At 40.5% G+C, this 25,584-nt stretch overlaps 1 protein-coding gene and 1 long non-coding RNA gene across 9 annotated transcripts in view; one reads left to right on the top strand and one right to left on the bottom strand.

The window, feature by feature from the left end:
• The window catches only part of MARCHF7 (membrane associated ring-CH-type finger 7), a 33,143-nt gene extending 9,084 nt beyond the window's left edge, over positions 1–24,059 (bottom strand). For 4 of the 5 annotated variants that reach the window (XR_007359190.2, XR_007359191.2, XM_048870234.2 and 1 more), the window contains exons 1-6: positions 23,929–24,059; positions 18,473–18,632; positions 9,579–9,740; positions 6,741–6,912; positions 3,983–4,150; positions 60–1,170 (exon numbers count right to left, since the gene is read on the bottom strand). Coding sequence is in view for 3 of the 5 variants with exons in the window: in XM_048870234.2 (XP_048726191.1) it covers positions 60–1,170; positions 3,983–4,150; positions 6,741–6,912; positions 9,579–9,740; positions 18,473–18,622 (1,763 nt within the window). In the remaining 2 variants the exon portion in view is untranslated. The remainder of the gene's footprint in view (positions 1–59; positions 1,171–3,982; positions 4,151–6,740; positions 6,913–9,578; positions 9,741–18,472; positions 18,633–23,928) is intronic. The other variant, XM_048870241.2, reaches the window with a different exon arrangement.
• The window catches only part of LOC125645132 (uncharacterized), a 38,570-nt gene continuing 36,471 nt past the window's right edge, over positions 23,486–25,584 (top strand). For 3 of the 4 annotated variants that reach the window (XR_007359195.2, XR_007359194.2, XR_007359193.2), the window contains exons 1-2: positions 23,489–23,638; positions 25,197–25,404. This is a non-coding gene — a long non-coding RNA (uncharacterized LOC125645132). Of the gene's footprint in view, positions 23,639–25,196; positions 25,405–25,584 lie in introns of all 4 variants that reach the window. The other variant, XR_007359196.2, reaches the window with a different exon arrangement.

The raw sequence follows: 25,584 nt of genomic DNA, 5'->3' as shown, positions 1-25,584 counted from the left end.
TCTCATTAAGTCTATTAACCCATTTAGATGTTTTATTGACTGGGAATATATTGATTTACCTCTCTTTAATTTTCTGGAGTTTTTCAGGATCTCTTGAAGGTAATACTTTAGATTTGTCACTTTCTTCTCCATCTGGTTGATTCCAACCTGAGGGAATAATATCTACCGTTATCATAACATTGTCAGATATGCTGCTCCCTAATGCTGGAGGTACTGCAAACCGGAATAAAGATCCGGGAAGAATTCCTGATATTCCAGAATTTCTTCTACTGTGAGCTGAATCTGGTGTGGAAGCAGTAGTTGTAGGACTGCTAGATACTGCTGGTGTTGGTGGTCTGTTGGCAGCAGCCCCAGGGGAGCTGTTCTGTGCTTCAAGTGGAGTCTCTTCGCTAGACTCTCTTCTCCTAAAGAGGTGTAGTGATCTAGCAGGTGTGTCAGAGGTAGAGGTTCTTGCAGATTCATCTCTTCCTTCTCGCCTTCTTCTGGAGAAGAGAGGTGTACATCTATTTCTTAGAGAGGATGATAACCAGGATCCTGTATTTCTACTTTCAGACTCTTGTCTGTAACTTTCAGGATCTGAATCAGAACTATGATTCTGTGAAACACCTGATAAACCCCATCTTCGTCTAAGGAAGCTAAATCCCTGAGAAGCTTCAGGTGTCTGAATGCCTGGAACTTCAGGACGTGCAGTTGCATTAGTGCTAGATTGGGTAGAAGTTTGAACTCTTGGGACAATACATGAATCTTCAGAATCTGATGATCTTGCATTTAATGAGTCTTGGCTAGACCTCCGTGAGAAAAATGTAGATGACATACTAGAAGCTAAACGAGATAGTAATTGTCTAGTTGTACGCCTTCCTTCAGTATCTGCTGGAGGCTCACTGAGTGACCTTTGAGACGCAACCCTTTCAGTGCTGCTTATGGAAGGAATTTCATCTCTAATGGCAATGTGGGTAAACTCTGGCTGTATATTCCTTTGGGAAGATTCCATTTCCCTTGTAGAATAGTTAGATCTTGAAGAGCTCCTGCTGGAGACTCCGGAGAATAAAGATGACTCATGTTCAGAAGGCAGCTGGCGGTTCATGGATGTATTCAGCCTCAAAGTGCTCAATGAATTATCTTTTGGTCTTGCTCCTTGTGCATATGAAGAGGCAGGTCTATCCTGAAGATCTACAATAGAAGAATTGGAGAAAGCGACACAAAATGTACAGTCATTTAGAAGTTATCCAACTGAATTACAGTGAGTCTAGGGTTACGTTGTACTCATTTTTAAAGACTTTAAAGGTTGGCAAGATAGGTTGTAGACAGTCTAAACTGAGTATTGTTCTCTTAGTGAACAGGATTAGATTATTACGTAGATTCCAGATAATGCACTGGTTTCAGTTTAAGTCCACAGCAGATGCACATACCCCACAATCCTTATCTGTATTTTATTTAAACTACCACCTTATGATTCAGCATTCCTCGTGTGGAGGGATCAACTTAATGAACATTAAAATAATATATCTGTCAACTGACATTATGTAAGCACAATACTTATATTTAATAGCAAACTGCATATATAAACAGTATTCTATTTAATACCTATTCTTCAATCTCCAACCAGTTTGGGCCTTTTGAAGTAAATATTCAGATCAGTCTAAGAATTTCAGAGACAAATATAACAGTCATTAAAATATGTCGAGAATGCAAAATTTATAGATAAAGCATATTTCCTCCTCTCCCAAAATAAAGGCATTCTGATATAGTTACAGTATTTAAAAAAAGGAGTTTAACAGCTTTGTGGAATACTTAATCCCAGCTAAACCTGAAAACAAGAGACAACAGAAACTGTAGTTTCAAAAACTACTCAAAGGTTATGTGGCCACTACTGATTAAGTTTAGTAGTAGCTGCTTCAGTTAGAGATCTTTAAATGTCCTACAACTTCAACAGGAATGATAATCAGATGCAGTGAAAAGAAAAAGCATCTTGTTTAACATCTAAGTGCTCAAATAACTCCAATGCAGTAAAAAAAAAAACCCATAATTTCAATAATCCCTCAGTAAAAAATTTAGTTATACTAAGAGTAACTGTTGACTAACAAGTGTATTACTAACATTGGCTTTCATGAACAACTGACACTTTAGAAGCTATTACACTGTTCAATGGCTCAACCATCCAGTTGGCTCAGACAGGGTCATATGACTAATCATTTAGTATTATTGCTCTCAGTTGCTCAGTTTGCTATCCAGATGTCAATTGGCTTAACACAGCCATATGATCCAACCAGCCAATTAAAATGTTATTCTTGAGTCCCCTAATTTGCTGCCCTCCCTTCTCCTCCCCTGCTTTTTTTTTTTTTTAATTATCCATCTGCTGCTTCTTTGGATGCATGATTTCTTTAGATCCTGCAGTTTGTCTTCAGAATGTAGCCACTACAAGGACTTAACTCCCAGAGCAACTCCTTCGACATTACAGCAGCTGAACCAGGGTTCCAGTTTTATGTCTGAGCCCCAAAAGACCAGCAGCCATAGCTGAAGATAACCTTTTTTCCCCTAAGGAAGGAGGCTGGGAGAAAGTGAATCTTTTTTAAAAAGGAGGAACAGATAAGCAACCAGGTAACGAAACAAACTGCTTTGCTTGTTTTTTAAAAATTGAATTCATTAACTGGAGTCAAATGTTTCCCTGTATAGCATAGCATTATAATCCACTGCATCACATGACATTTCTGAACTCATGATACACAAGCCCTGAAACTGGAAAGAGAACTGCACAGGCAGAACCCCTTTGAAGTAAATAGCTCTCCACAGGTGCAGGAAACCTTCTAAATAGCTCTCCTTGCACAACTAGGGCCATAGCAAGGTTTCTACACTATTTAATGCTAGGCTACCACTGGCAAGGAAACAGAGATCCTTTCCTTAGGCACTAAGGCGCCCCAATCTTGCATTGTGATCTGTACATGCAGGAAGTCCCACTGACTTGAAAGAGTCTCCATGCAAGCACAGCAGACTGACTACCCACATCACAATGCAGAATTGGGGCCTATATTTTTCCTTTATTTTCTCATACCCATAAGAATGGGGATTCTGCAGAGTTTTACATGAAGACACCATTAAAGCACTGGTGTACTGGGTGTGAGAAGGATATGTGAGGAGTCTTTCCTTGGATAGGTAGGTTCTACAAAGGCCAAAACAGCTTAAATAGGAAGAAAGCCTGGCATAAGGATTATGTGGTTCTGTTAAAATACTCAAGTCCAAAGATTGCTTTGAACCCCAAAGTCATATTAGTCTGTGTTAAGTTTTTTATAAAGCCCTCTGAGGTTATAAGTAAGTGTCTCAAGCTGGTTGTATGTGCACTCCACTCGCCAACAGCTACTCACTTGTAATTTTTGTTCTGCACTTGTTTTCTCAACACATTCTACTCTTGAAAAGATGCATGGTAGAAATCTCTTGGTAGGTAAATGGTCTACATGTGAGATATGAGCTGATTCACTCAGGCAAGAGACAAGTTAGGAAAGAGGGACACAGTGTATAGATCTGTTAGTCAAATAACCTAGTTTATACTTTATTCTCCATCCACTGGGGAACACTTAAGAGGTTAAACAAATCTCTCATTGGAAAATAGGCTGAGAAGATGAGGGAGCAGAGAGGTTTGCTGAAAATTCACATCAAGGCAATAGAATGTTTCACTCAACACAGAGCTCCGTTCAACAGATCCCCGCAGCTTGGTGTAAATAGCTTGCCACTGTATCTACAGTTAAATGCATAAAAGGCATTTTCAAACCCGGATCTAGACAGAGATAACTGTTCAGCAATTAGACAGCAAGTTAAACTCTTATCTACATGTTTGACCAGTTGAGTTAATTAAATTAAGTTGAGTTAATAAAGAATTAAAGTACATTTGTTATATTTTACATGTGACATGAAACATTAAAGGAATAACAAACAAAAAGTTAAGCAAACAACCTATGCATTTGCAAGCTTTCAGCTGCATAATACATACATGCTGAAGATGTAAAGTCACCACTCCTGTGACTATAATCCACAAGACTGCTAACAGATGGATCTGTTCTCCTTTCTAGCTCTCTCCTCTCTCTCACTAGCTCAGTTCCCAGAGAACTGAGTACCACTGATGACGATCTAGGAACTTGATTATACCTCCATGAGGAATCTAAAAAACAAGAACTCTGTATAAATCCTACTGGTAGTTTAAAAATTTTAGTATCACAAAAATATCAATGCCAGTTTTACTCAAACATCTGATTTGCTTTGGTGTATTACAGTATAATTGCATTGATGCTAAAGGGGCTCCTTAAAACTTGTTTTCTCAGAACACATTCTCAGCCCATGAGTAATTAAAAATTGAACTGCTCTGCTCACAGTACAAAAAAAGTTCTATTTTTAAATGGCAAGTGTTTTTCAATTTTATTTTTTGTAAATTTTTTTTTTTGTAACTGCTTCAGCATCTAAGCAGGAGTTAGGTATTTCAGATTTGGTAAGAACAAATGTGCTTCTTCAGTGGCTCTCTTAAAACATTGGTTATACACCTCTACCCCAATAGAACGCTGTCCTTGGGAGCCAAAAAAAAAAATCTTTCTGCATTATAGGTTATATTGAACATGCTTTGATCTACCAGAGCACGCAGCCCCACCCGTCCGGAGCGCTGCTTTACTGCATTATATCTGAATTCGTGTTATATCGAGGTAGAGGTGTACTATTTCGGAATTAAATACAATTTAACACACATATTACTTCAGTCTGAGGACCAGCCAAATAAAAAAAAAAAAAGCAAGGATCAAATATTCCTTTAGACATTTAATGTTGCTTTATTATGAGTAGCTATTTCAGTAAATACACAGAATATTTTTCTGAAGCTGCATTACAAACATACATGCTGCAAAGCATCAATAACGTACAAAGGGAGCCTTAGCCTTCTCCATTTTATGTTTTATGTCGCCAGTCAGGAGTTTTCAAATGAGGGCACCAGCCCATTCATCTGAAAGCAAATCAGTGTAGTAATAGTCTCAATCCTGTGGACAAAACTCCAGATTACAATGGACATTTCTATGTGCAAAGGGGTTTGTAAGATCAGAATCTGTAATCACTTATGGTTTCCTGCGGTTCCCACCTGACCACAGAAAGCAGAGATGGTCAATGATGCCATGGTTTGTACTGAATATACAATGTATTATCAAAGTGGAGGTAGGTAGGAAGGTAGTGGAATCCAACCATTTGTCAAATTGCCAGTGTTCTCAGATTTTGAAGAGTGTTTAGCTGGACATAAGGTTATAAATACAGGTCTGTATACAAGAAGGAAGTCTTGACAGAACATTTTCATTGTGTTTAACACTGGATTTTTCTTAAAGTTATAAGCTTATAACAATCCTACCCAGACCCACAATCCTAAAATACTGCAAAGTATGGCAAAACCACTCAAGTACCCCAAGCCAATTTAACTCTGCCCCATTATTCTATCCTATGTAAGGTAAGTGTGATACGCCAAGCCTCTGATACCTTGGTGGTTTGGCCAGGATCCCTGGTTTCTGTGGCCTTCTTAAAATCCATACTATCACTTCTCACTTGTGGCTGAAGCCACCTTAAAATCACATCCATCTTGGATTAAGTTGTATAACCTTGGATGTGGACACCAGCTAATGTTTCTATAGCTGCTAGGAACCAAAGCACTGAAGACAGCAACAGGGAATATACACGGTTTTAAAATGACTCCATGTCTGACATGACAGAAGTATACTGGGAAGATGAGAAACTACATTTCACTTTAGCCTTTATATGAAGAGTAAGAGGAGAACTCTTGGTACCGCAGTCTTCTCAAAGCAGAGTGAATAGAAGGGTCAATGGCATACATGTATTATTATGATTTGAGGGTAATCTTATTAATGTCTGATAGGATGCTGTGAAGCATCCTATTCATAATCAGTTCTGAAGATATGCAAATATTCTGAATAGAGAGGGTAGGATTAGAAGACCATACCTAAGGTAGTCTGTGGTATTTTCATAACTTTCTCATTTTTTTTTTAAATTTACCTTCAACTTTAGTTTTAGCTTCTACACTTAAACTGAGTATTTAATTCTATTCCCACCCCATGGACACACATTCTAGACACATATTTACAACCTTAACTCCAGCAGTAGTTAGATTAAACATTCTCTTAAGAATCTAAAACCATATCAGCTCAATGTTGTCTAATATTGTCTTGAAAGCTCTGTTGTCAAGATGGCCACCTTTAGCCCATGGTTTAATAAAAAAAAAAAATCTGCTTCCAGCTCCACCTCTGCCCATAGTATTTTGGCCAGCTGGGGTATTTAGGGCTATGTGAAAGGCATAGCTAGGATACAGGGAAGAATTTGCTCTCATGTGCCCTACTGCTCTTGTGTACCTATTAAATTTTGGTTCCAAACTGCATCAGTAAACAGCTGCAGACTTTCTTCCTTAGGACTCTGACATTTGGTTACCTTAGTCACTCCATTCACCTTTAAATAGGAATGTTTTCTACTAAAAAAAGTGATTTTAATAAAGTGGTCTCTTCAAAACACTAAGTTAATATTTTCCTAGACACTGATAAGGATACCAAAATTGTGAAAACAGTTTGTTTCTGCTGTTTAAAGTTTATTTTGAATATCTAAGTATTTAAAGCCTCAGTATTTATCAGCAGATATTTACAACAACTTGGTAAAAGCTTGCTGTTCAGAACTACATTTAATACATCTTATTTAGCACTAGTAATAAAGACATCTCTTACCTGAAACTGCATTTAAGCCATTACTTCTCACAGAAGAGGTAGATGCATAGGAAAGCTTAGGTCTCTTTGAATCACTATCCCGCTGCTGGTTATGTAGTCTTGAGTATGCTCCCTGACTTCTCTCAGATTCACCATACCAAGTAGATGAAAGAGGAGACGAGGAGGATGTAGACTGAGTGTTTATATATATAAAAAAAAAGAAGTTATGGAAAGTAATTTCACTTAAACTTTTTACCTGTAAAAAAAACAAGCTTTTCAACTACCTACCTATATATGGCTAGAACCAGCTTGGTAAAGTCAGCAAGACAATTTGCATTGCCTAATTTGCTTATAAAAACAATGTGGAAAAGATCCACAGGCGTGCTATAGAAAAGCTGCTAAGTTACCTCACAGTAAGCATGACTTGGTTAAACAGTTAAAAGGATTTAGTAAAAATAGTCCTTTAGCTGTATTTTAGGACTTATGCCAGTAGCCTTGATTAGCTTCTCCTTTCCCCCCCACCCCCCAACCTCTCCTTCCAACCCCAGGGTTTAATCAGTTTTTCTTAAGGAACTCTCTTCCCCATTACACTGTTTTGTAACACTGAAAAGCATTTCCCTCTGATATGCAGAACACTGTCACTAAGCCATGTTTGAATACATGAAGGTGTCACAGCACTGATTTTTTTCCATATTGTCTACATTTTTGAAGAGACAGTAAAGATTATAATAGCCTTTACAGTTCACAAATAGCTTTAACTGCTCAATTCCATCTTTTAATGCTCATTTTATTAAATATTCTTGATATATATTTTCCCCAAATTATTCTATCATCTGTTTTAGCAACCTAAAGTTATAGGTTTGGCTAGCTATTAAATCTCTTGCTTCTGAAGACTATGGATAAAATGTATGTTATAACTTCTTACAGTCAACACTGAACTGCAAGTTATACGATCAGCAGTAGACCACAATTGACTGCTAGTTAGGAGACAGAATTATAAAATTATTAGGGCTAATAATATTATTATTATTAGAGGAAATGAGGCATACATGTATAGTTTTACTAAGATTTGTGTAACCAGAACAAAAAAAATAACTTCATGCATCAGTCAGTTACAGCTTGCCTTGATACTTCACCTTCCTGTCCTATTACTGCAGATCCTTCCTATAAATCACAATTCAAATTTATTTGAAGAGAGTTAAGGAAAAGCTTAATTTTTTATGTAGGGTTTATGCAAAGCAGCTGCTTTTACTTTTTATGACTGGGAGCTGTACTAGACATTTTTCCTCCCTGCCATTTAAAAAATAAATAATATAGAAACTAGCTTCCCAAACCAAAGTACAAAACAAGACTCGTAACCCTGTTTAGCAATCACACACATTGAGCAATGAAGCTAACCTAAAAGCAACAATTTCAGAAAGTACTGTGTGGTGCAACATCCCTTTGCATTGCAGCTCAAAAGTCACTTTAGGGGAAAAAAATTAATTTATGGGGGGTGGGGGGAGAGAGAACCCCAAAAACATACCAGTTTGAAAAGCCTGCAGTGCCTACTACCTACCGGGACAGGCCTTTGAGAAGCAGAGGCACAGCTTGTACTTCAACTACATGCACACCAGGACTTCCCCTGAAGGTTGGCAGCCCCACACCATTTGTTTTCTCACTCTGCCTACCTTCAACTTTTAAGTTGGTGTAAGAAACCTGTTTAGACTGTATGTTCTCTCTTGGCAAAGTTTCCAAATATCTCCCTATATTAAGAGGTCACAGACCTTTCCATGGCTTGCCCAGTGTTCTGTCTTACTACTAATTTTTTTTAAACATTTGTTGACTTCAGTATTGTGCATAAAATGTCATAAATAGCAAGCTTCAATTCTGTGTGGGGACCAGACCCAGATGAAGGCAGACATTTTAGGCCCCAGTTCCTGGAGTCACAAAATATTAAAATTTCAGCTTCCATTTTAAAATTATGCAACCATGAGGGTCAAAGTAACTTGAAAACATGATCAGGGTGTAACAGATGCCTGTCTGAACCAGCAAGCAACCTAAAACAAGAGTTCCCCTTATTCATCTTAACTCTTAACTATTGCCTCACTCCTAGAAGGCGTGGAGCCATGGGAGTGCCATAGTGTTAGTTTGGGCATGGGTGGGGCCACAATATGCATTTAAGAGTCAAGTAATCACCGCCGTCTTTCCCCCATTATGCATACAACTGCTTTAAATTTTAAAATGGAGGATTTGCAGAGCTATGTCCCCTTCAAATTTATATTTAACTATTTGTAAGGCAATATTTATGTCACAGAAACCGTGCCTTCCAGAGACCTCTGACATTTTTTGCTTCAGCCCCTGGGGCCGTGGGACTAGAGCTGGCAGCCAGCAGGGCCCCAGCAACAGGGCAACAGCCTTCTCACGGTCCCCCTGTGGGGTCCTGCGACAGGCAACAGCCTCCTCCAGGTTCCAATGACAGAGGACAGTCTCACATGTGGGGAGGACAGGAGAAACCATGGAGCTGCAGCAGCAAACATCACAGACAGGTCACTGCTTTCGTGAATTTGTGTTTATTGCCCCTAACCTTTCTGGGACTTTTACATAAAATAACCATGACAAAATCGTAGCCTTAACTATTTGTAAACTAATCTAAAATAAATCTAATTCAAGGAATTCTTTATAATTGCTGTATAAATGTCTGTTAACAACTTCGGTCCCCTTCTTTCCCTTCCTCCCCCTCACTGTTAACTTGACTGAGTCTATCAAACTTATTTTAAACAACATAGCAGGGGATTCCTACTAGCAGGTTTTTCGACCTGGAAGATTTGTAAGTAAAACCTCTGTTCCCCATATATTTTATATATTAGCAAGTCTCACCAATCTGCTTCTGCTTCCCAAAAATCTTCCAGACCATGGACGATCAAGTGTCCCCGAGTAGCGAGTTGGAGAGGAACTAGAAAGCTTCCAAGGAGTTTCATGAGCTTCTCCTCTTTCTCTAATTCCCCAGTCTCTACTGGAACTATGCAACAGATTGGATTCCTAGAGAACAACATGCATATTACATGTAATTTTAAATCAAGGTGGCGTTTTTAGTCATGCTCTGAAGACTGAATACCTATTAAGATGGTGGCACCAAGAGTCAGGAAATTTCAAAATTAAAGCAGGCACTCTATCTTTAAGTGTTTTGGACTTAAGATATGGGCGATATCAATTCTTAGATCTAAGCAAAGATGTGGGCTGTTTTGTTTTCTTAGTGGTTTTTTTTGGGGGGGGGGGGGGAGGTAGAGAATTAGCTTCTCTCTTTTCTGCTGCCTCAGATTCCTCCCTGACATTAAGCTGTTAATGGATTTTTATACTGAGAGGAGAGAAGCAAGGACCCAATCCTTTTGCTGGAAGATCTGAATAGTTGTCACACATGCAGCTGTAACCCAAACTGTAGAACTCTGTCAGTTTACGGAAGCTGAAGTCTCTATATCCCCTCCTATTATTTGAGGGTAGGAAAGAGGAACTTTTAAGTTCAGGTTTCCTGTGGTGTGATACCACTACTCCGATTCTACAGCAATGAGGCAGAAATGTAAAAAAAAAATTGTTCATAAAAAAAACAAAAACACACCCCTCCCCCACCCCTTAGGACACAGACCATCTTTCTACACCAAAGCAGTAGTAGAGGGCAAAACTACATTTGTTTGGTTCACCTTAACACTGAACAGGATGAAGAATTACATTTTTGCCATCCTCTAGAGCAGCACTCTGATGAAAAGAAATCCTGTCCTAACAAAACAGATGAAACGAGGGAGGGCAGTTTGTCAACTAAATTGGTAATGTGGCTTATTAGCAAAGTAAACCAATGCTGTTACTGTAAGAACGTTTCACATAACATCTTCGTAAAATTCACTTTGTTCTTAAGTGTTCTTGTTTCTTTACAGGCCACAACCATTTTCCTATTCTGCTGCCTCTCTTCTCCTTACTCCTCTGATATGTTCCCAAAAAATATATTCTACAGACGCGTAAAGGATAGGATCCTGACTCTCCATCCCCTTGCTCAGGGAGTACATTAGGAAAGTTTCACTTTGTAGGTCTGCTACACAACTTCTAGCGTAATTACATGCAGCCCTACCAGAGAAGGCCTACAAAGCACAGGGCCATATGGAAACAAAACATAGCAATCACTGGGGGGGGGGTTGGGGGTGTTACTTTAAGAAAAAATTGTTTAGTAGTTGGGTATCTATGTAGCTGACTCAGACATTGTGCAACAGCACTGAAATTATAAATAGCTATTTTGGCATGCATATTAAAGACAGTTCTGTATGGGAGCTTTGCAAAATACTGCTGGCTGACTAACTTCTGTACAAAATGTTCTTCGAATTGCTGGAAAAGTTTAGTGTATGGCAGTAGCTGCAACTAATTTGACTTTTGTATTTCCATTCTCCCAACACATCCAAAGGCTGCAGTTCATATTCTAGACAAATAGGGAAGTTAACAGTAATAGGATTGGAACATCACACTTCTGGAGAAAATTACAAAATACAAAAATTACAAAATCTTTATATCTCTAGGTGCTCTGATCAACTAGTACAGAGAAAGTTTTAACATTGTTGACATTCTTGAGGTTCCATATCAGCATTACTTAAGAGGCAACTTCCAATAAATTCAGTAGGAGTAAAGTCAAATGGCATTTCTAATGACACCTGAAATTCTATTTATATGGAAAGACAGCTGTTTTTTTCAAGTGAGGCACAGTATGAAAGTTAACTTCATGCTACGGAGTTAAATTCCATGTCTATGTCTTTATTAAGTTACTCCTTCTAAAAGTTATCTATAATTAATGTATTACATATGGGAATAAACAAGGTTTATTAGCTTTTCTTTAAGATCCACTTTGACTAAATTGGTTCCCACAATGGCTATGGGAAGCTTAAAATATTTTAGATACTCCTTTTGCGATAAGCTTCTGGAATCACTGTTTCTAAAACACTTAAATTTCAAAATTAAGTTTTTTAAATCTTAAACTGTTCTCATCACTAGGAAATTCAGGCATTATCCAACTTTAAGATACAGCTGTGCTTTTGTTTTGTAAAAGCAATCAGTTACATGTGTTCATAACTTCCACTGAGGTGTGTCACTTGCAGCATTGTAGAGGCTTGCAATATTTTTCTTTATTCTCCAGCCACTAAAAACCTGAGAATTTTGGCTTTCATTTTAAAAGATTTCTAGTCCCCGTGCTTCATACAAACTCTTGAAAATATGACCCCAGTGAACCAGAATGGCTCAGAAACCAGAACATAATGGGAAAGTTCTGGTTTTTAAATCTCATAATTTTTAAGCCACTTTGAGATCCAACTTGTGACTTTTTCAGCACTGGAGGGTAGCAATACTACATTTGGGACTGAAATTTTCCATGCTTGATCTCTGTCCAAAGGTAGAGACTGGATGTGTTTACAATTTTGCAAAAGAAAGCAGAATACCCCTTTACAACTGTTTAAGCACAATCTCACGGCTAAATCTTAGAAAATGTTTTTCAAGATTGGAGTGTGTATTTAAGGGTTCTTTAAAGTCTTAGTTTATTTTTTCCTAAATTTTAAGAACTCCCATTAAAGGGTTTTTGCTCAGTATAGTAGGAGAGACACTGGAATTTTAGTTTTTTTAAAAAATCAGAAATTGTTACATTACCAAAACCAGAAGTTGCAGTTTCTCTTATGTTCCCACTTAAGTTTATATACTGCTGGTGTAAATGACACACAGCACTTATTTTATGGTGCTGAACAAACAGTCCCACCCTAGAGTTTCACACATACTATGCAGTCCAAAACAAACTGAATGGTGAGTGAGTAAAGCAGAAACACTACATAAAAAGGTGGTGGTTTTTTAGAATAACTAACCAAAGAAAGTGAGGTTTTAGTAGGCCCTAAAAAGCAGCACAAAAATCAGAGTGTCCTTGTCAAAAAAGAGCAGCTCCCAGAAACTCCCAGTTTAATTAAATCTTATTTGTAGGAAAGGAAGGTGATAATTTAAGATTTTTGCTAGCAAGTTTCACAAAACTTTTGGAAGGTTTATAGAATAGAAAACCAAAAAAGCTTGCATTTTTAATGCTCTTACTTTTAGAACTCTAAACCATGTAATACTGACACTTACTGTGACGACGTGGAGTTTTATTCACCTTATGTTGCATGAGTGTCTTACTGTCCTATTCGAATACTGTGTGTACCTCCATTTCCCTATGTACTGTGACAGTATTTCAGTGATGGGAATCGGGTTGCCCAGGAAGCAGGACAAAGAGGAGTAGCAACAGGGTGTCGCAGGTCTGATCACTGGTAGCTTGGTAGTCTGCTTGGGGGGGACTGAAAGAGGGGGAGTCCAGGCCATCTGGCCCAGGACTCCCCATGGACTTGGCTGAAAGTCAACAATTTCTGTGTTAGCAAGTTCTGTTCTACTCTGTGTTCCTGTCAACTAATAAACCCTTCTGTTCTACTTACTGGCTGAGAATCACTGCTGACTGCAGGAGTTGAGGTGCAGGGCCCTCTGGCTTTCCCAAGAGCCCCACCCAGACAGACTTGCTGCAGGAAGCGCACAGAGAGGAAGCGGATGCTGAATGCTCCAAGGTCCAACCCAGGAAGGTTGAAGCTGTGTAAGCTTCTTGCCCTGGTGACAATATGCTCAGAGAGAGGAGGCATGCTACACCAGAGTCCTGACTGGCTTCATATGGAGTAGTTCCAGAGCATTGGCCCGGTGACTCTGTGACACTTACGTGACACAAAGAGAGCATTTACTACTGTCAAATTATTTCTACTCTTCCTCAGATGGTTGGAGGATACAAATGCATCTTTGTTTGGCTTGACTTTTAGCCTGTTAACCATGTCACGCCTATAGGCGGTTAATGTCTGATTTAGTTCCAAGCATAAAATCCATTTGAAATCTTGGGAAAACTATAGTACCTAGATGGATGGTCTTAAGTTATTGGCTACTCCCATTAAAATTTACACTGTACCAATTTTTTCATTTCTGATTTGTTCTGCCTTTGAAAGTTAGTTTTCCTATTAGGAGGTAAGCTTTTCAATTATGAATGCTCTTTAGTTTTGAGAAGATTTTGTATGTGGGTGTATTTTTCTTCCATATCATTACCTGGTATCTACTTGTTTATAAACAAGAACAACACACACACAACACACTGCACCCCATTTTGAAGGTAATTATTATGCAACTGCAGCAGCTCTTAGTGATATTTTGTTTGTCAGGTTTCAGACTCAATCTTGAAGTGACAAAAACCTGTCAGTTCTATTCTTATGTGTGTATATTTATTACTTATTCAGGATGAGCTGGCTCAGTTTGCCTGGTCACTTGAAATCTGTACCTGTAGCAACACTGGAATCTGCTCCTAAAATTTCTTAAGACAGCTGAGATCACATGAGAAGAGACAAATTGTTCTCAGAGATAGTTTGGCTCTATATCTAAGTACCAACACATGAAGTCTGTGATAAGTTTCATTGACACTCGGTGTGAAATTCTTACAATGCAGATTTTGCAACTAGATTCCAGACCTTAGAGTGTTATGAGGAGATCAAGAGTGATATTCCAATTTAACCAGGGAAAGGGCAAAATGGAATTGGTCATTGCTAAGACTTTATTTCTAAACAAATTAAACAGTCAGAAACATTAACATTTTTACAGCGCCATATGAATACTAATAAAATGGTTCTACATGTAGAGAAGTATGCATCATCCCTATTTTAAGAGGAAGTTAGACTTAAGTGATTTATCCATTGCTATGTAATGAATTGGTATAGCTAGCAGCAGAACTCAGGAGTTCTAACCTTATTATGAGTGAGCATGTTGAAAATGTTCTAACCTCTGCCTAAGCCATCCTCTGCATCCAATAGGCCTGGAAAGTCATGTATTCAAGACACAGGAATGTAGGCAAGATCCATGACTATATACCTACTGAGCAATACATGATAACTTGAATGATCTAGTACTCAGAAAATTAAATCCAAGAAACGGCTTATGTAACACAATGCTCCTGGATGGACTGTCAGCAGTGACTGAACATCTGACTTCTGGATTCTGGAGCTTGAGCCTATGCTAAAAGGCATGCTTTCTTAGTTTGAATGTTGGAGCAGATTCAGACTTATGTGACCCAGTTACTCAAGGAGCAAAGAGCCAAGTGTTGTTGCTTAGGGGTTCAGATCCCAAGTGACCAGGGGAAATGAGCCAGCTAGCCTTGAATAAGCATCTGTTCTCTTGTTTACACCCAAGAAAGTTTAACATGTTAAGGAATTTAATCTCCACTAACTGTGCTACTTTTAAACACCATAAATCATGGCCTGCAGGATTTAATTTCTTGAATAAATTAGTATTGCTTCCCCCGTCCTCCCGCAAGCAATTTGCTTAAGGAATTTGTGTAAAAAAAATTCCAACGCTAACCCTCTACCTGTGATATTTAATACTAATTAGATGTGTTCCTATATAAGCCTATATAAGTTTCTGCAAAATGCGTCAGTCACAAATAAGCTACTGCAAATTAAGAATGTAAAGTCCTGAATCCTTCCAGCTCCTTCTTGTATATGATGTCGTCTTTCAGAGTAAGAAAGACTGACTAAAAGTAGCTTCAGAGAGCTTCTATTTATAGAGTCTTAATGCTGCTAAATTACCAAAAAGGTAAGATGAAGCAAAACAAACCACACTTTTGTCTCCTTCTATAGTTTCCACTATGTAAGACAATGCCTCCACTTCAATTTAAACCAAAACATCTTAAGAACAGTGCTAGGACAGATATATTACACTACAAACTCTAAACTTTGAGGATAATTTAATAGAGATGTGTAGAGGAGGGCTGTAACTTCTGTGGACACTTGAAGGAAAAAGTCAGAATTGTCTGAAATGAGTATTTTGAAGATTTCTGGGTGAGGTGGATGAGGAGAGGAAGGGAGAAAACTAAATAAAAACTGACAATCTAAATGTTCTTTTTATGGACTGCTCCTGTAGTAAAGGAGGTCTGTTTCTTACCACATGTACACTGCCTAGCACAACAAAGACCCAAACCTTAGGGATTCCAAATGCTACAGTATAAAAATACCTACTGAGTTGTTTGGTAGTCAGGGTTGCAATACGCACACACCAAACCCATAACAAAAGAAAAGAGTTAAGCCATTCAACAGATCTACTGTTTCACCCACAGGCACACATTTTACCATTACCACAACTACTATATGCCGCTGACCACCTACCAAAACCCTAATTCTGCTTACCTTTTAACTTTCTGCACGAGCCCTTTTACCCAATTATTCCTTCCCATCAACAGCAGTTGTGGATGTTTGATGGTGTAGTTGGCTGTGTTTGGAGAGAGGAGTTTGGTAAAGGGCTGTGTGTAGAAGGCTGGGATGATACTCTGCTTCCTGCCTAGTGATGCCAGTTTAAGTGTGTGGTATATGGTAGTTTTGGTAGTGGTTAGGTGTGTGCTTGTGAGTGGAATAGAGCGTATATACTGCTAGGTGGCTTAACTTTTTAACTTCTTTGCTTTTCTGGGTGTCAAATATTCTGTGTGTGCAGTAACCCTATTTCACAAAGTTTGTATATTAATTTCCCAGGTTTTTAGTGCTTAATTTGGGAGGGAAGCGGACCTGTTTCTCTGGAAGCAGTGGGAGTAGTGTTCATCATTACACACTTTATCAGCACAGCAACTTTTTTCCCTTCTGTGCTTGTAGGGGGAAAAAAAAAAAATCCCCAAAAGTGTAGCTTCTAGTTGAGAAGGTTTTATGTGCATCAGGCTCTTTCAGCAACCCCATCAACCAACCTTGTGTGTACAGCACAAACTCTGGTTTAACATGAATGGCTAAAAAGGACCCTAAATCAAGTTTCTTAAAAAACACAAACAAAAAAAACAAACCACACACACACCCCACCACTCTATTCTTTGCATCAGATCCACCTGCCTCTCTAGATAAAGTTTGGTAATGTCTGAGTTAATGAAAAGTAGGACTTTAAGGAAAAACATTCAAAACCCTCATTTCAGAAACTTCCTATTTAAAAATGCATAAAGAGCAACTACACAGAAAATTAACAGGGCATCAAAAAAGCAACCCCATGTAAAATTTCACACCATTTAGCCACCTGGTTTTAGAAAACAGGGATGTATGCCTCATTATTTATCCATCTGATAAATGACATACACTTTCACACTGTCAGTCACAGCTAGCATTCTCTTTACCAACTGAAGGAAGGTTACATCAGCTGTATACCTACCTCCACATTTCCTTTTCTAGAAAAGGAGAGCATTGATGTGTTCCCCATTTGAGTTAATCACTGAAACCACTATTAGACAAGATAATGAGGATTAAACAGAAGTAAAGCCAAGCAAGTGTGGTAACAAATTTGCTGATAATAGGGAAAAGACTACTCCTATTCAAGCCAGATCATATCCCCAAAAGTGCACTTCCACAGAAAACTAGTACAGGATTACCAATTGAGCCTCGGCAGTGTGGTCCAATATACAGGTCATCAGGTTGGGAGTTAGACTTGGGATCTATTCCCTGTTCTGGCATACCTGATGTTACACACCAAGCAAGTCAGTTTCCACACCTAAAGTGTTTCCCCACCTCTCTAAAGCACTGTGTGTGAATGAGTTAAGAGTACTATTAACACACAAATCTTGGTACATATTTACACTTGCAAGACTTCTTTTCTAAAAGGAATTTGGAGAATCTCTTTTGTGAATAGTGTCAAATCATTAACTGAAGTGTAACATGAAAGAACTCACTGGTCAATATCTTGCATCTAAGACTCCCCCCCCCCCCCAGATCTACTTATACAGGTTAATCGTTAAAGTGTCGATTTCTAGTTTACTAAACAGTCTTGTTCAAGACTGTGTGCTTAGGTTTGTGTCCCTCTGGTGTAATAAGGTAGAGCACCAATCTTGTGTGGGCCAAACAGATTCTACATATTAATACAATTTAAAGTCACCTATATTGATTTATATTTTAAGTTCAGCTTGTTTCATATGTATTTAGATAAACAACTTATGTACAGTATTGTCTATACACTTGTGTAAACTAAACTCAGGTAAACATGACAAAAGGCTAATTACTCAGCTGTTCGTATATTGTGTTGAAGCACCCTGTTCTAGACACAACTCAGCCTTCTCAGACAATGTTCTAGTTAGCATCCCTTATGCTTTATCTCTAGTTCTGCTAGCATACTGGCAGAATGACTTGAAGACTGAAGGCATTCTCACTCCTTTATATCCCTATTCATGCCTTACAATCTTCAGACAGAACAAACAGTTAAATACAACAGATCAGGTATAGCTTATTTTTTGTGCTGTCATTTTTAGAATTGAGACATGACACCATTATCTAAAACTAAAATGCTGTGCTCTGGCAAAAGTAAAACTTATGGTCCTCACTTCCCTGTCAGACCAGAAGATCCCGATTTTACTTAAACAGACTTCCCTCAAGATCCTATACTATAATCACCATCCCGATAGACAAAGGATATGCATAGGACTCATTTAATGATGTTCCTTATTCAGCCACTGATTTAAGAGGCTACATACCAACAGTAGTGGGGAAAGATGGTAAAACAAAGTGACTCTAGGCCATTGCATGGCCGTGCAAAGCACTATCAGTAACAAGGCCGAATTTTTGCACTTATCTTGTTTGTGTGAGAAAACATGTTGAAATTCCTCCTTATATTGCCCTTGAAATTAATCTTGTTAAGAATCCTGCCCAAAAGAGGCAGATACAGATGTTACTTCTAAAAGCAAATATAAAATGACTTACCTGACATCCAGAATCCAGTCTCAGTGAAGATTCTCTTGTATGATATGCATCAGTTAAACTGCTTCCAGACAATGTTCTGGCACTTAAAGAGGAGGAACTGGAGGGTTGAACCGATATCCTTCGAGGAATCCTTGAAGGTTTAGACTCCATTCTCAGTGTTCTACGAGAGATAAAAGTTAGCTTCACCCCCCATTTTTTTTTTTTTTTTTGGTAGTATAGAATGCAACAACAGATGGGTATATGTTAAGTTTGTCATCAATACTTATTGCGCACGTGCTTTGTATAGTGATTTTAAAGCACAGGCCTGGGAACCAGGAGACCTATGGTTTAATTCTAGAATTGCCACTAACTTGCTATATGACCATAAAGTAAACTGGATCATGTTTTACCTTGGCTTTCCTTTTGTAAAAAGAGGATAATACTTCACTACTCTCTGCAGGTCTAAAAAGTGGGCTGAGAAACTCTCAGAGTAATGTACATTGCTACTACACTGGTGCAGCTCTCTTCCTTTTGCAAGTCTCTTTCAGTTCTTCTCTTCCTACCTCTATTCTGGATGGTATCCTTATAGTGACAGGTTTCAGAGTAACAGCCGTGTTAGTCTGTATTCGCAAAAAGAAAAGGAGTACTTGTGGCACCTTAGAGACTAACCAATTTATTTGAGCATGAGCTTTCGTGAGCTACAGCTCACTTCATCAGATGCATGCATCTGATGAAGTGAGCTGTAGCTCACGAAAGCTCATGCTCAAATAAATTGGTTAGTCTCTAAGGTGCCACAAGTACTCCTTTTCTTTTATCCTTATAGTGCTTTCTAAGCAGCAGCATAAAAGTGGCATGAGCTTTGTCAGTTTCTTTATGCCAGGAATGTGTACAAGGAACAAGGCCACACACACACTACTTAGGTGTGCAGAGAAAGAGGAAGATAGAGGGGCCTCATTCTGTACTACCACCTGCACTCACATCAGGGTCAAATTAAAGCAATCTGTGCCTAGGGTACTAATCCACAAGAGGGCCCCCTATCTCTCCCAAATAATGGCCCTGCCAGAATACCACCCTCTTAAGGGTAGCAGCATGCTTCTGAATTCAGATGACTGGGCACTTCACACCTCTTAGCTACTGTTTCATGCCCTTTGCAGCTTCAGACAGACATTGGGCACTCAGGTCTGTTCTACACTTAAAATGTACATCAACATAGCTCCAGCATTCAGGGGTATGAAGAAGCTACACCCCTAAGAAATGCAGCTGTGCCGATAAAACCCCTGGCGTAGATGCAGTTAGGTCAATGGAAGAATGCTTCCATTGAACTAGCTACTATCACTTGGGAAGGTAGGTTTGTCTACACTACAGACCTTCCAGCAGCACAGCTGCGCCGCTGCAAGGTCTCCCATGTAGCTGCTCTGTCAGCAGGAGAGAGTTCTCCTGCCAGAATAATTAAGCCACCCGTAACAAGCAGCGGTAGCTATGTCCACAGGATATATAATGCTGTCAACACCCGAGCTTTTTGTCTGTTAAACTTTTGTTAGTCAGGGCTGGGGGTTTTCAAAAGTGTTATGAAGATAAAGCCATAGTGTTCCTACAGTGATGGAAAAAGCTCTTCCACTGCCATAGGCTGTACCTACACTACAGGATTATCCTGGCATAACTATGACATAACTATGCTGCTACAGTACCCATAGTGTAGACATGGCTTCAGTTTGCGTTTTAAAGCTTTTCCTGGCATACATGACTTGAAACTTATTCTGATTTGATAACATTTTACATCCACCAAGGGAAGAAGTTGCATGGAAATCCTGCAAACTATACTGTATTTGTCACAATAAAAGTTTCACAAAAATCTTTGGCAGAATCAGTGGCTCCCTAGATTTTGCTAGATATTTTGAATGGTAGCTTAAGACACTTAGAAAAAAGTAAACTCCTACATGGAATCATTTCATTTTCCAGTTCTAGCACTTTAGGGCTTGTCTACACATAGACAACAGGAATAAGAGTGTTAGTCTAGAATAGCTATTCTGTTTTAAATTGTCTTTACATGAAGTTATTCCAGAGTAAGTACTGTTTCAAATAGTACTATTTTAAAGCACACTGGGGAACTGTTAGTGCATACCAGCAGGGTTTATGTGAACCAGTTAAGTGTGTGACATATTTATACACTTCAGAAATCACATCCCATGTATTGTATAGACATGCTTTTATTTCAGAGTTATTCTTAATAATTCTTTCTGTATAGCTTTTCCCAAATACCTCATGATGAGCCCTTGAGTATTTTCATATTAACCAGTACAATTTAACTACCTTAAAAGCCAACACATGACTTAAAAGGATTGTTTTAAACCCAACAAAAATTAGTAATGTTAGTACCAGGAATCTGAGCACAATTTTACATTGGGAAGGAGGAAGAAACCACCGCAAAACTGTCCCAGGGGACTTAATCTAAGTAAATGATAAATGTAACTTTAGATATTCCAAATTACCATTGCATTACAATGTTACATAATTATTCCACAAACTCTGTGGGGAAAATATACTGGTTGTCTTACCAGTGCTAAAATATATTCGACAGCTTTTTGTATAATTACTGGGTTTGACATATTTAGCTTAAATAGGCTTCCTTGGTTGACAACATTCCTCTATTCCCTGACACACTCCCTAAAGCATTTTACTAGCTACAACAATACCTACAAAATACACAGCATTGCCTTGACAAATTACATTAAAAAGGAAACCTCAACTGACAAACCATTACAGAGTTTTACTCTGGAAGGGGCACTGGGACCTTACCCAACTCCAATCTCAACAATGGCAGAAATATGACTGAACATGGATTCAAAGTAGCACACTTTTTTGCAGGTTCTAAAATCCATTTAGACACTTACGGATTAGAGAGTTGCACTGAAAACATTCAAAGTATGGGAGGGTCGGAGGAGAGAGACAGATAGCTCAGTGGTTTGAGCATTGGCCTGCTAAACCAAGGGTTGATGAGTTCAATCCTTGAGGGGGCCATTTAGGGATCTGGGGCAAAAATTGGGGATTGGTCCTGCTTTGAGTAGGGGGTTGGACTAGATGACCTCCTGAGGTCCCTTCCAACCCTGATATTCTATGATGAAAGTAGATTTGTGGTACTGAAAACAGTTTTTATAAAAAACTAAAATTTGACAAGTGTATTTTAAGTGTTCAGCCAATTAATAATTTGGTAGACTATATGCTAAAAACTAGCAATTGGATATGCACCAAAATTTAAGTGTTAGCTTTCCCGAACTTTGTTTTAGAAGCCCATAGACTGGTCTCTGAGGAAGAAGTGCTAAGTGCTTAATCCCCAGGAAGACTGATAGTTGCCGGGATCAGTTCAAAGTCCACACCAAACAAAAAGGCATGGAGCATTTGATACTTTTGTCACTACAAGTAAACTCCTAGGCCAAACCACAGCCACTGGGATGAGCCTCATAAAATGCACAGAAGTTGGGACCGTGTTCAGACAGTTTTGCAGAAGAGCCACTGCAGATTTTACTGAGAGGGATGTACTATGTTCTCAGCACAATCCCAAAAATCATTGCATATTAAAATGAATGAGAAACTAGATGAATGGTGCAAAGATCTACTACTGAATTGGCAGAGTGGTGTGCCCTTATGATGTCCAGTTCTGAAAAATATGGGGTACATCCCTAGCTGAATGGACATGAAAAGATGATTTTCATGGATAACTGTTTTCCTTACCATAATAAGGTACTTTCAGTATTAGAAGTAACCTCTAGGACTGTCATAAGAAAGTGGTAAGAGATATTAAGTTTGATGAGAGTTGCTGTAGGTTCTCTAAATCCCATTGCCTCCTAAACACTTAAGTGTAGCAAAGGGGTAAAAGATGCCGTCGTTTCTCCTTCAACTCCAGTACTGGCAAGCCAAGAAGCCACTGTCTCACCCTTCTCACAATCCATCAGTGCCAGTTCACCACAAAGAAGAGATGGAGAGGATAGGGGCTGGCACTGACTTGGAGCCTCTCCAGTCATCAGCTCCAGGAAGGGAAGGAGAAAATGAACACTTCAGCTTGGTGTTTCAAGAACAATCTTTCTGCCCCACCACAGGGAGACGTGGGAGTCAGGGGACCAAGGAAAGAAGCAATGCTTATGGGTCCTGCAATTTTAGCTTGGAAGCATGTGATGAGGGGACCACTTCAGATTTTAAGTAATAGAAAATTCAAGTAATTTTTCTGGAACCGTGATAGCTAGGAAAAAGAAAAATCATGATCCAAGCACATGCTAAAGATTTAAAAACAGAAGGCAAAAATATTTCTAAAGCTACTGGGATTTTTGGAGAACCTTACTCATGACTTTTGAACACTTCGACTTTGCAGTACTGAATAGGATCAGGGTTGATGCTGGTTCATCATTGGAGTGCTAAAATCAGAAGAGAATCCGGCTGAGAGGGAAAAAACGCATTTCCCTGTGTCTTACAGCTGCCAGAGGCCCATTCTGCAGATCAGATGACCACTAAGGCCTTCCTTAACTTACACCAGTTCTGAAAGGGCCACTGCAGCACTACACAATAGAAGTGTGCATATGCCCCTTCTGCCATCAGTGTGATCCCAAAATACTTCATGTGGAGGAGATGCATACAGCCAGCATCCCTGCCTCTCTGCCTGTTAGGAAGGTCTCTGCCTCAGGAGTTTGGGGAGTGGGGTAGAAGGGAGGAAGAAGCGTCTCTTACGGATGGTTTATGTTCCCTTTGCTTTGGGATATGACCCTTCCTAAAGTTCCCTCCAGCGACTAGTTCTGGCATGGTGGGACCCACAACAAGACAATGAACAATTCCCCTTCAACAGCCATTCTGCACCCCCCTTCCCGTCTTCTGTCTTAGTGGTGGTAACGGGGAGGAGAAGGAATAATTGGGACTTCTGCACAGATATAGAATTGATTAACTCTATGAGCCCTCCCAGACCACTCAGTCCATCGGGGTCAAGTTTCCACCACAGACTCACTCAGGAAGGTGCGGCTACTCCCCCAGCCCTGTCAGGAGAGGGAACAGGGCAACTCCCTAGGCCCAGCGGAGAGAAAGGGGAGGGATCATGCCGGGAGCGAGCCTGCGCTGCTCAGCAAGCCCGACCGGGGCTAGCCTGGTGTTGGGCGCCCAGGCTGAAGCGGTTCGGAGGGCGGCACTGGCAGGGCTGATCCACACCTGGTGAGCTGGGGACAGAGGGTGTAGAAGAGTCAGAGCTGGTGGCGGAAGGGGGGCTGGTTGTTCGTGCCTCACCCCAAGCCTGGCAGGGTGGGCGGGACAGCGGGCGACAAAGAGGCTGAGTCTCTCCGGGCCAGGTAGAGACCTGGCTGCTCTGCGGCCCGGCCGGGCCTGCTCCGCCGCCACAGCCCAGAGACAAGATGGATATTACGGGCCTCAACCTCCGTCAGTGTCCCCGCGGCCAGGCAGGGGGAGCCCCACACACCGAGCCACTCCTTCTGCCCCCTACTCACCCGAGCCCGCGTCTCCTCTTGTCCCAGACACCCCCCGCTGCGGGCGGCCCAGCCGCCTCCGCCTGCAGAACTCACAATGGCGACAGCTCCGAGTCGCCAGTCATAGCCCCGCCGACGCCCCACCCCTTCTCCGGCTCTCGCGAGAACGGGCGGGAGAGGCCGTTTCGTCCGCTATGCGTCTTTTTGGCTCTATCCCCTCGCCGCATCTGGCAGCGCCGCGCCACTCGGCAGAGGAGGAAAGAGTCCCCAGCGCCGATCCCCTCCTCTCCCGTTACCACAGTCGGGGCGGCGGTTTCCAATCGATCTCCCTCCAGCCCCCTGCGTTTTATTGCTCCAAGAGATGGAGCCCAAATGCCCCTCTTCCTCCCACCCCATGGTACGCGTGATGAACGTTCAAAAGGGACGGTCCCAAACTTACTCTGCGTCCTGTCTCCCCACCGAAGACGGTATCACCGTGCTGGGGCCCAGCCCCACCTTAGTGCTGCTGTCCCTAGGGTTCAAAAGTCATGAATCAAACACCACATTATTATAATAGCCTCACGGAATTCAAACCAAACCCACGCTTTCTCTGCCCCGAGTCTTTAGGGACAAGCCATCCCAAGCCCTTGGAGGGGTGTGATTATTTCAGGTTCAAAAGTCAACCTTTAAATCACACAAATGTGGGCCTCCATGGCCTGCAGTGTAGGGAAGTTCTCTCACTCTCTGTCTTCTAGGGTTGGAGAGTTGCCACGCTGCCCTTCCCCATTCCCCCTTACCTCAACCCGCCTCCGTCTCCCTCCTCCCAGCCCGTTCCTGTTTCTCTCCCTGCCCCATCTACTTCCCAGCCCCACTTACACTCCCTCTGCATGCTCGTCCATATGTACTTGTTCCCTATGACAGGTTTCAGAGTAACAGCCGTGTTAGTCTGTATTTGCAAAAAGAAAAGGAGTACTTGTGGCACCTTAGAGACTAACCAATTTATTTGAGCATGAGCTTTCGTGAGCTACAGCTCACTTCATCGGATGGCATCCGATGAAGTGAGCTGTAGCTCACGAAAGCTCATGCTCAAATAAATTGGTTAGTCTCTAAGGTGCCACAAGTACTCCTTTTCTTGTTCCCTATATTTTCCCTTTCCTCCCACCAACTCCTGCCCCCTCATTTTGACTCTGCTTCTTTAGCACATTACATCTCCTCAGTCTCTTCCAGTCCAACAGAGCTGGTCAAATATTTCTGTAATTCAAAACTGACCAAAACCAAATTTCACAACGTTTGTTTTGTTTTTCACCCAGCTCTACCGTCCAGATTCCTAAACGGAGAGCCCAGAGGGTGGCAGTATTCCCTATAGCCAGCTTGGCTTCAGTCCCACAGCGAACAAGAGGAGAGGGCAGCACTCGTTCCTAAAGGCAGCCTCACTTCATTCCGCAAAGCTGCATGGAAACGGATGTCGTTTTAACCGAAGGCGGAGACTTTCACTTAGGACAATAGTACAACTATAAGGTAATAGGAGATGGCAGCCATTTTGATTAAGGGCAAAAGTTCACAAGATTTGTCAAATCAGCAGACTGAGAAGCTGTGAAGCATAAAATCATGATGGTCCTTGGGATAATATTGAGGGAGCTGGCAGCTTTGCACTTTCCCCCATTCTTAGTATCACCACCCCAAAGAAGACCACTCCCT

This window comes from Caretta caretta, chromosome 11 (assembly GCF_965140235.1).
Source record: "Caretta caretta isolate rCarCar2 chromosome 11, rCarCar1.hap1, whole genome shotgun sequence".
In the NCBI taxonomy this organism is placed as follows: domain Eukaryota; kingdom Metazoa; phylum Chordata; order Testudines; family Cheloniidae; genus Caretta; species Caretta caretta.
Note: the sequence above shows the minus strand (reverse complement) of the source record. Positions and strands in the feature narration are given on the sequence as shown.